Genomic DNA, 11,609 nt, shown 5'->3' with positions numbered 1-11,609 from the left:
TGGTAGAACACTCACTTTGAGCTGAAAAGCACAGGGACAGCGCCCAGGCCCAAAGTTCAAGCCCTGCAACCGACAAAAAAAAAAAACAAAAAACTCGAAGTGGCACTGTGGCTCAAGTGGTAGAGCACTCGCCTTGAGCTGAAGAGCTGAGGGACAGCGCCCAGGCCCAGAGTTCAAGTCCCATGACAGACAAAAAAAAAATTCTCTCAAACTAGAGAAACGCAAGCATGGTTTAACATCTTGAGATATATATTTTTTATTTTATTTTTTTTTTGTCCATGTGAAAAGGCAGTATAATTTTTTTAGCAGTACTAAGATTTGAATTCAGGGCCTAGCTTTTACTAGACACTCTGCCACTGAGCTATGTCTCTGTCACTTTTTTACACTGGTTATTTTTTGAGATTGGAGTTCAATTCCTGCCTTGGCAAGGCTGGACCACAGTCTGCTTGTTTAGGCTTCCCATTGTAGCTGGATTGATAGGCACATGCCCCTGCATCCAGCCCTTGGGACAATAGATTTTCTGTCTGAAAATGCAAAGTAAAATTTGTGATTTCATAAAATCATAAAAACAAATTGTTTAACTAGGAATACAGGTGGACCCATTGCAACAATGAGATGTACAAGTCATTATGTTGTAAAACAAACTTAACAATTTGGGTAGGGTGGGGGGGAGAATCGGGTGGGGGGAGGGGAGGAGTATGGGAAGGGATGGGAAGGGGAAAGAAGGAGGAGGCAACAATGCTTGATAAGAAATGTACTCGTTATCTTGCCCATGTACGGTATCCTCTGTACGATATTCTCACAATAAAAAATAAAATAATGACAAGAAATGTACTCATCATCTTATATAACTGTAACCCCTTTGTACAGCACCTTTACAATAAAATTTTTAAAAAATAATAAAATAAAATAATTGATAAGTCGGGAATTCTTAATTATAGAGCCAATAATTTAATTTAACTTTTTAATATGCTCTGAAAGATCTAAGAATTCTCTAAGGAATTATGCCCATCCTTAAGTGTCAGGAAATAGTCCTTTTTAAAGAACTCACTTTCATAGAGGATAAACAGTTTCAAATGTCACTCGAGCATAGGTACTATGGGTATTACGGTAGAACCTAAATTGAGATTTGAGCAGGCTATCTGACTCTTGTCAACAAATGCAAATTCTACTTATGGTCAAAAATTGCATGAAATGAACATATAGTGAATGTAAAAAGCCATCATTTTTATGTTTCTAGTAGATGAAAATTGTTAAAACTAATGTAGCTAATATTTTAAAAGTTTGTATTTTTAGGAAAGGAAAAAATGGATTAGAATTATGACTCCATAAATATTAAGAAAATAATATAGTAGGCATCTCATGGCTATTATCAAATTGCAGAAGCTAAAAGAATAACTTCAGTTCCATAATGAATAAGAAAAAACTCTCCAGAAAAATGAGAAAATAGAAATAGTAAGCAGAGCGTATCTTTTCTAAGTTACTTTAAAATGAACCAGTTATCTCTAAAAAGAACTTAATACTGCCTATCAGACATACATGTTATAAACCAATTACAGTGGTAGCCTCCATTTATCTTCATTTCAGAGAACTCAGACTGTGTCACTGACCATTTCAGTAATGATGGAATTTGTAGTGCATCTATATGTATGTGTCTCAGTGTACAGTCATATAAAATGTTACAGAAGTGTTTTCAGAAATTGATTAGGTTATTTTAAACTAGAGGACCATATGTACCATTATACAAAGGTTGCCTTATGAAGTTTGTATGTGACGTAGGAAAATCAATAACCTGTAGATATTTTAGGATTTAATTATATTTATTTTGGTTATTTTATTCCAGTGGATATGTTGAAAACCGTCTTATCACAGTTTTGATAAGCTGACACATAAGTTATAACCAATATTAGAAAATTTGAGTTAGAATAAATTTAAGCCAACACCTTTGATTTACATTTAAAGACTATATTGCCTATTTTTATTTTGAAAATGTGAAATATTTTTATAATTTTATCATATATAGATGTTACCCTGTTATTCCTCTAATATTAAACTTATTAGATAAAACCAGTGTCATTTTTGAATATTTGTGGTTATTTAGTATGTGTGATGATGGTAATATTTTAAAATGTGCAGAACATATCCTGACCATTAATTTATTAAGTCTAAGTTATATTTATATGAAAAAAGCTTACCTGTTTCCCTTCCTTGAAATGTTATGGAGTTTAATGTTACTTTTGTACTGTTTTTGATACGAGATTTATAAATATTATTTAGGAAAAATAATATGGATTTTCAAAGAATAATCTTTTAAATCTAAATGGAAGTAGTTGGATTCTGTCAGTGTTGAGGTTTTTCTTGAATAGAGACTGTCAAGGTATTTGCAATCAGGCTAAATGAAGGAAGTATGATTTGAGGAGGGAAAGCAGATAAGAGTATGTCAATTTTTTATCCAATTTATTATGCTTTATTACTGTTTCAGGAATTGCTCTAAGCACAGAAAAGCAGCCTCTAATTAACTTCCAGTTGCATTTTCTGCATTTGTTTCTAGCTGGAAAACCTTATTCATTCAGCAGATACTTATAGATACCTACATACAAAACACTTTAGTGATCACAAAGGAGATAACAAAAAAAAAAGTGGCTCAGTTGTCTTACTCTGGTTTTTAGAAGTTCATTTAAATGAGGATAGACATATATATATATAGATATATATATATCTATATATATATATGTACATACACACAAACACACACACACACATATATATATGTAAATTCAACCTCAGGACATTAAGAGTTGTGAAGTATTACAAAAAATCAAAGATGGGAAGTAATTCACAGTTGGGAAGATTGTAAAAAGTATAATGTATATAATTTTAATAGGTCTTTATAAGTTATATTTTTCTTTCTGTGTTATTTCATATATCATACACACTTAAGATTTTTGCCAAATTATTGTTCCTTAAGGAAAAATATTGGTTAATATTTGCATATATTAATGTGTACCATGCAAGATGTTCTGTGTAATCAGAATTCTTAAGAACTATATAAATGGCCTTTTTTGGGCCAAATATGTGACTGCTTACTTTTGAAGTTGCCAGGTCTTTTATTTGTACTTTTTCTTGTGACACCTCAATGTTTGTGACTGACTATGTGCCTGTTCCTTCCATTGTCTTCATTTGTGTAGGTTCTTCATCACCACACAATTCAGATGATGAACAAAAAATGAATAATTTTATAGAAAAGGGTATAGTATCTTTGTTTTAAAATATTCTTATTTATGTTTAATTTCTTTAGTTTACTTTGAATAGATTTTGACATTTTTATATCAAAATATTATTTTCAGTGAAGACCAAAAGCAGAAAGTTTTCCAAGATGGTAGCCAGTGATATAGGTAGGAAATAGACATTTCTATTTTGTTTCTAATCCTTGCTATATGCAATGCTAACCAACAGCAGAAAATTATCCAGTGCATTGCATCTTGTATATATTAATTTTTTTATCCTTATGCTAAACAATAATCTCTTGGGCTGTGTTTCTTCTTAACTCATTGGGGCAGTAATTATTAAAATCAGTTAAATTGGGAATGCAGTTCTTTCTCTTGACTCACAGTGTGAATTATTCTGTTAACTTTTATTTTTTGTTTTCAAATAAAACAGGGTTCAATTTATGCTATAAGTAGTACAGTTTTATACTCTCAAGCTTTTAAGTCATATTTTTCTTTTGGTTTTATTTGTATTTTTTCCTACCTCTACTCCATAATCCCTCACATTAGGAAGACTCCAAATTCAAGAAAATAGTTTTCCAAAAGATTGACTTTTTCAGTTTATAATCTACACCAGTTTGGCTTTAAATGAATTTTTTTTTCACCTTCCCAACATATGCAAGGAAAAATGTTTACTGTACTCACTCAAGTTGTTCTTATGGATATACTTTGTAATTAATTACTTCGTCTATTCTGAAACTAATTATTGTTTATGATTCTCAAGTTTAATACTGAAGAATAAAATATATAATAAAACTTGGAGGATGTCACTAAACTGAGTTTTGGGTCACAAAATTTTGAATATTCTCCAAAATTTTTAATGCCTAAAAAAATGGTTTTATAGAAGAAGATGTATTTCATTTTCTTCAAGCTCTATGTCACATATTAATTGAACCTACCTAAATTAGATCCACTTGTGGACAGCTAGATATTTAAGACATTTCCAGAGTGACATCCCTGTTGTCTGTGTGCTGTAAATTGAACCCTGTCTCCATATTCACGGTGGTGGCGGTAGCCCTCCACACATTTTTTTAAAATAAGATGATTTATTCTTTGGCAAAGGGCTTTTCATTTAAAGAGAATCAATTACTTACCTTTACATATTTGTGTATTTTTTAGTGAATCTTCTTGTAATGGTTAAATCATTTTAATTATGTACTAGAACCATAACATGATACTTTTCAACAAGTTTCCTTCTTGGCATGTTCTAAGAGTATGCTAAAGGTTCTTTTATTGTGGTGTAATACAAAATATATTTAAGTGAGCAACTTTTAGAATTAAATTACCTAGGAATTTTACTGTAAACGAGAGGAATTTTTAGTAATTAAATTTGTAAAATAATTTTCAGCATTTGCTATTCAGGTCATATTTACTTTGTTTAAAGCATTGGTCACCTTCCTATATTAGAGCTCAAGTATTTGAAACACTTTACTAACAAATTTAGTACTTCTGAGGACATGATTGAAGGATAGTTCCTTGATAGCTTTCTTGATTATTTTTTCATATTATGAGTGAATTTTTCTATCATGCCAATTTTTGTAGTTATATTTTTAGACTCTATTAGTCTTTTCAAAGGTATGTTAGTGTATAGGTATGAATAGTAATTTTTAACTTATAATTTTTTGTGTGTTGAAATCTTTCGCTATTCATTTGTGTGTGTGTGTTTGTGCCAGTCCCTGTACTTTTGTGCTAAAGGCTAGCACTCTACCACTTGAGCTACAACTCCATTTCTGGTGTGTGTGTGTGTGTGTGTGATTAACTGGAGATCAGAGTCTCATAGACTGTCCCTCCCTGAATGGCTTGCGGCTGTGATCCTCAGATCTTGGCCTTCTGAGTAGATAGAATTATAGACATAAGCCACCAGTGCCCAGCCCCACTATTCTTTCCTGCCTAACTATTCTTTCAATCCTATAGTTCTCGTGTACAGAAACAGAGCTGCCCTGTTTTGCACTGTGAAAGTGATTCATAAAATGATACATTAGTTTATTTCCCTATATTAGTATCCCATTTTGTAATGTTTTAACATATAATCTACTATAGAAACAAAAGAAACTTCATAGATCTCCTCAAGAGACCTCTGTCAGGACTGATAATTCTGTGTGACATAATGTTAGAAATACTAGGACTCCTTGAGCCTTCTAAATACTATGTTCTCGTTATGTGTCCAATCCATAGTTGATAAAAATTAAGTTTCAGTTTCCTCATTACCATGTGCAGTGGTTCATGGTTATGGTCCTAAGCTGCTCAGGATGCAGAGGTAGATTGGGAAGATTATACTTCAAGTCCAATCCAGGCAAAATGTCCAAACTTAATGTCTCCTGCTTGTTAGAAAGATAGATACTGTATTACTTGAGCCACACCTTAGTCATTGTTTTAGTTATTTTTCAATAGTATTGCATTTTTGCCAAGAACTGGCTTCAGATGATAATCCCCTAAATCTCTTATTCCTCAGTAGCTGAAACATAGGAATAAACCACCATGCTCTAGAAGCTCATCTTAAGAGATGAGTATTTAGTGACACCGTTTTTTGCAAGTAATGTTAATACTTTCTACTTTGAAAGAAAAGGATTATTAGTCAAATAATATAATTGGTAGACATATACTTTAGAATCATCATACAAGTCTAACTTCTAATGAATCCTCAAACTAAAATCTAGACGGTATTATCATATTCAAATTTCATTTCTGCATGTATTTTTGTGTTATTTCATAATTAAATGTACTTGAGAGTTTCTTTCGATTTTATATTTCAGTACTTATTGTGTGTTTTTTACTATCTCAACAAAGCCATCTTATTTTAAATGAAATAAGGACGTACAATGAGCTTACCATTTGCTTTCTAACAAAAGTAACCACAATTAACAGTACATTACTGAAAATAAGGTTTTGTACATTGGGTATTTTTTTTCAGCTATTACGTGAGCAGACTATAAATGTGACATTATAGGTTTGTTACAATTTAATAGTTTGCTAGATTGCCATCACAAAATTCCACAGAATAGGAGGCTTAATCAGCAGACATTTGTTTTCTCTCAGTTCTGGAGACTGGAAGTCAAAGTCAAGTCAAGATCAGTGGGTATGGTTCTAGAACTTTTTCTTTGGCTTGTAGATGGTTGCCCTCTCACTGTATTTTCACCTGATATCTTCTTTCTGTGTCTGTGCTTGCTCCTGGACATAGGCAAATTGAATGACGACCCAGTGTAACAATTTAATTTTAACTTAATCACTTCTTTAATGACCCTCTCTCCAAGTACAGGCACAATCTGAGGAATTGGATCAGGAATTCCCCATATGGATTTGGGGGGAGGGGCACAATTTAGCACTTATAATTGTAATATTAGTACTTATTATATTAAAAGATTGGTAGAACCTTTTATTACATAGAATATTCTCTGAACTATTGCAGACATTAATTATGGTGCTATGGGAAACAGTAAACTTAAGTGGGAACGAACTGATAAAAGCTCAAGAGTAAAGAGCATTTGTTAGAACTAAATCTATACCAATATCTATGTCAGTATCTCTAAAAATCTTCCATATTAGGTCATGGATATGGGAACTGTCAGTATTTCTGAAAATACTCCTTTTGTTTTAATTTTCCCTTATTTCTCTTTATTTATTTTGTCTGAGTAATTTAGCTTCTTTCTCTAAAGGTCCAGTGACAGTTTTTAATCCATTTGTTATTTATTTATTCTTATGATAGTTACTGGATATACATTCATTTCTGTATTTATGCATGGAACTCGGTTTCTGAACTCATGAACTTTATCTTCTGCTGTAGACTATAGACCCTGGTATTATTAGATTTAATGGCTATTAAAACAATTGCTACAGCAGCCTCTACCTTTCAGTCTTACTCCCCCCCCCCTTTGGATTCTTTGCCATCCTACAAGCAGATTTTTAGGTTAAGCTCTTTACTAGCCTGATTGTTTATTTAATATTATAGACTTGAACATTATCACTCAAAAAGAACAGTATTGAATGTCAGCATGTAGAGAGAAAAATGATATTGTCATTTTTTTCTGACAATTGTCTCGATGTAAACAGATCAGTTTGCATTTTTCACTATTTGACCTTACTGTCATGGGGAGTACTTTTACCTTGTTTAAAGTTATGCTTTTACTGTAAAGGTCACATTTTAAAAAGTGGGGATTAAGATTGCTTTTCTTAAGGAACTATTTTTAGAAAATACAAAATGTAGATACAATGGATAGATAGGCCTGAAGGAAAATTATAAAGTAACTGTTTAATATAAAAGAAACAATGAGAATTTTCACAATTGAAAAGGCAACAATTTATCCAGCTGCAAAAGACTAAAACACATCAAACATGAAGTCACTTACAATATAAGGTTCAAACAGTCCCCTCGCTGGAGAATATCTTTCCTTGGTAATTGCAGGGGTTTGAATGTTTCCCCAGAGATCTTCAATACCGCAATGTCTAAAGGTGGTAAAATCTTTCAAAGTCAGGGCTTAGTGCAAGGTAATTAGGTTTTTTAGGGTGTCACCCTCCAAAGGGATTAATGTAATTTTCATGGAACCCTGGTTAGTTCCTTCCTATAAGACTGGGTTTTTTAAAAGCGTCTAAGCTGGGCACTGGTGGCTCACACCTGTAATCCTAGCTATTCAGGAGGCTGATACTGGGGATCCTGGTTCAAAGTCAGCCCAGGCAGAAAAGTCCCCATGAGACTCTTTCTCTAGTTAACCACTCAAAAACTGAAAATGGCACTGTGGCTCAAAGTGGTAGAGTGGAGAAAACCATAGATAATGTGATTTCTGGGAACTTATTTAAATTCCATGTGTTCAGTCAAAAGGCAAAGTACAAGATGAGCAGCTTCAAGGCAGGAACATAAATTATTTGAGAAATAGCATGAAATCAACTGATTTGACAATTGCCCATGACTCCTGAGAAATAAAAATATAAGTATCATAAGCTACTAGGTAAAATATGATGGTCTTTCATCACAGAATTATAGCAGAATGTAAGTATTGAGCCAGGAAAGCTGACAGCATTAGTCCAGAGATATGTCTGCCTGTGTAGGACCTGCTATCAGAAAAGCTGACTAAACCAATAACAAGTATATTCCTCAGAATCACAATATTAGAAAGATACAAACTTTTAGCCTTAACATAAACTTTAGACCTTGGGTTTAGAATTTAGCCTTACACTCATACACACAAAACAAAAACAAACAGCTATGAATCTGATCAAATGAGATTACTGTTCCCTGGGATGGAGCAATAGGTATTGTAAGACAGTTTTCCTTGAGAAAATGGAGAAGCCTGAGGTGAGCCAGAAGTTTTATTTCAGCCATCCTTTTGAAACACTGGACAGGCTGAGCCCCAGTGGAATTGAATTACCAGCTAAGGAAACAGACCAGAACTTGAGGCTGCTAATAACTCGAATATGTGGTACAGAATACTGAAGAGGAAGGAACTGCTCAGGAAGAATTTCTAGAAGTCTATGTGGAGATTCAAGCCACGGCCTAGGAAATGTGTATTTTAAACATTTAAATTGGAAAAGAGCTGTATTAAGCCAGTGATCTTAACTTTTATCTCAGGAAGTTGGAAGATAAATTTGAACTTAGGGTTACTAGAGCAAGTGCAGAATCTATGAATGCTCATCATTTTTTATCTATTCTAGAAAGATACTAAAGGATGTTCAGCAAAACTTAATTTCTGTTTGGTGGGATGTTAAACAATGTTTTAAAATATGTGCACTGTTTGTATTATTTTTACTAAGAATGAATTCTTTTTGCAAAAACAATTCTTAAAATGTACTTTAAATGTTATTAACAACTTGTCTGTTTAGTTACTTGAGCTATTAGCATAGAATGAAGGAATATTAGGTTACTTGAAAGTATAATGACAGCTTATTTTGTGTAGTGTTTATAAGAACCATTCTCATTAATAACTAACATTTATTAAATAATTATGAGTCAGGTATTCAGCTCAGCATTTGTTTACATTGTCTTATATATTCTTCACAACTCTCTGCCCTTCAAGGTCTAGAAAGTTAAGCCATTGCCTTAAGGTTGCACATCTAGTAATTGGTTGAAGTGGATCTAGACCAGTTTTAATGTTTCCAAACCCAATCTTAACCAGTACACTTGATATACCTACATTTTTTTTTATCAAACTAGATATTGAAGCTTAGCCGCACATTTGTTGTGGGCTTAATGTGTGCATGCACACACACACAGTTTAATAAATTTGTCTTGGTTCCTAGCCTGTAATTACTTGTAATCTCAGGATCCTTGTCACTTAAACCTTGGTCCACAGACCAACAATATTGCCATCTGCTTGAAGCTTCTGAGAAGTTCTTCTGAGGCCCTAGTGCAGAACAAAGTCAGAATGAGCAGGTCAAGAAGATCCTTAGGTGACAGGTGTACATTCAAGTTTGAGAAGAACAGGTCCCATTGACTTAGAACAACTTAATCAAAGCTGAGTAGGGTTTGAAGAAATGGCTCCAGCCGGGCACCAGTGGCTTATGCCTGTAATATTAGCTACTCAGGAGGCTGAGAACTGAGGATCATGATTCAAAGCCAGCCCAGGCAAGGAAAGTCCGTGAGACTTTTATCTCCAATAAACCACTAGAAAACCGGAAGTGGTGCTGTGGCTCAACCAGTAGAGCACTCGCCTTGAGCTGAAGAGCTGAGGGATAATGCCCAAGCCTAGAGTTCAAGCCCCACGACCGACCAAAAAAAAAAGAACAAGAAAGAAATGGCATCCATATCTTCTGGTTCTAGAAAATCTGTTGACTGTGCCAGGTTGATTTTCTACTTCTGAGGCTATTCATATTGTATAGTTACTATAAATCAATCTATGTGTATTAGACCTATCAGATTTGGCACACAAAAAAAAACTGAATTCTTTCCAACTGTTAATATCGCTTGATAGAGGACTGTTTAGAGATATAATTTTGTGTCTAGTTTTAAGGATATTGCTTATCAAATACAATAGCAACCATATATGTGAAATCACACTACCATAGATATTATTTATAGCTATTTAATTTTGTGTTGCATTTTTATTTTTTAACCAAAATTGACTAAGTTGATGCAAATGGGGTGATTGATGCATAAATTTGACCCATTGTTGTTAAGGCTACTAATTAGGTTAATGAAGCTTGAGGTAACAAGATGTCACACCCCTGTCCCTTATCCCTTCCCAGTCTGTCTAATGCCTTCTTCCTAATGCTGCATTTGTCATTTTTTTAGATGTGGAAGTTATGTACTATGACTGGATTTCTCTTTGTTTACATGGCGCCCTTATGGACTAGCAGGGTCTGTGCTTTAAATATCTCCTAACAGTCCAAAATTTAACCAAATATATGCATCCATGTATTAACAAATACTTTTTCAAATTTCACATAAAGAGCACTATTCTGTTACGCATGCACTACCACTAACATAATAGATCTAGCAGAACAACTCCTAACTTCAAATCACTTACAGATTAAGACAATAACTGATTTTAAGGATGGAAAGTGAATTATAGTAAGTTTACACATTAGCTTTTAATTTTTCTAGTTCTACATAAAAATACCCATAGCTTATGTTATGTAAGTACCATAATTTTCTGTTAAGCGTGACTTGATTTTTCTGTTTTTCACTGCATTGTAAATGGAATTGTGAACTTTTGTCAAGTGATGGTATAGACATTTCTATGATGTAATCAAGTAATTTGTAAATGTAGGTTTGCCCTATCTTCTAAAACTTAACTTTAAAGAACATGCCAACAGCTGTGAAGATGAGAAGCTGGGATGGTTCTGTTACTTACCCCAGCTTGGTCTCATGTCTCTATTGCCTTATCTGTAGCTCTTTCTTTCCCAGTGACTTTTCTTTGAGAAAAGTCTAACACTTTCCTGAAAGCCTAACCAGTAGCTCAGTGTTAACATTCAAAGGCTCCCTTGAAGTATGAGCTTCAAGACAGAAAGATATTACATCTAGTAAGTACAACTTTTTAAAAGTTGGAAGTAAGATTTACTTTCCACTCTTAATATTATTAATCATACTTTAGTTATCCTAGCATCTAGACTTAGCATAAAAAATTATTCACTTCTGTCTGGAAAATTAGTTGGTGTAATAAGTAGGGCTTAAATGTTTTTCCGATTTTATTAAAATGTGTTTTATTTTTCAGCAAAGATGTCAAGGAAGTTAAGTCTGCCAACTGATCTAAAGCCTGATTTAGGTAAGTAAAACAGCTAACAAAATAAATACAGAAATTAAATGACCTCTTTATTACAGAAAAACTAGGAATTATAATGCAAATTATATAATTTATTCATATATTAATATATAATATCCAATAATTATATACACTTTATAACAGATTCAAGCAA

General features: G+C 33.2%; 1 protein-coding gene across 1 annotated transcript in view; it reads left to right on the top strand.

The window, feature by feature from the left end:
- Stxbp5 (syntaxin binding protein 5 (tomosyn)) overlaps nucleotides 1-11,609 on the top strand; it is a 136,308-nt gene that overhangs the window by 107,189 nt on the left and 17,510 nt on the right. The window contains exons 21-23 of the mRNA XM_013026941.1: nucleotides 3,189-3,248; nucleotides 3,348-3,395; nucleotides 11,408-11,458. Coding sequence (XP_012882395.1) covers nucleotides 3,189-3,248; nucleotides 3,348-3,395; nucleotides 11,408-11,458 — 159 coding nt within the window. The remainder of the gene's footprint in view (nucleotides 1-3,188; nucleotides 3,249-3,347; nucleotides 3,396-11,407; nucleotides 11,459-11,609) is intronic.

This window comes from Dipodomys ordii, unplaced genomic scaffold (genome assembly GCF_000151885.1).
Source record: "Dipodomys ordii isolate 6190 unplaced genomic scaffold, Dord_2.0 Scaffold98, whole genome shotgun sequence".
Lineage (NCBI taxonomy): Eukaryota > Metazoa > Chordata > Mammalia > Rodentia > Heteromyidae > Dipodomys > Dipodomys ordii.
This window is presented reverse-complemented; position numbering and strand designations above follow the sequence as displayed.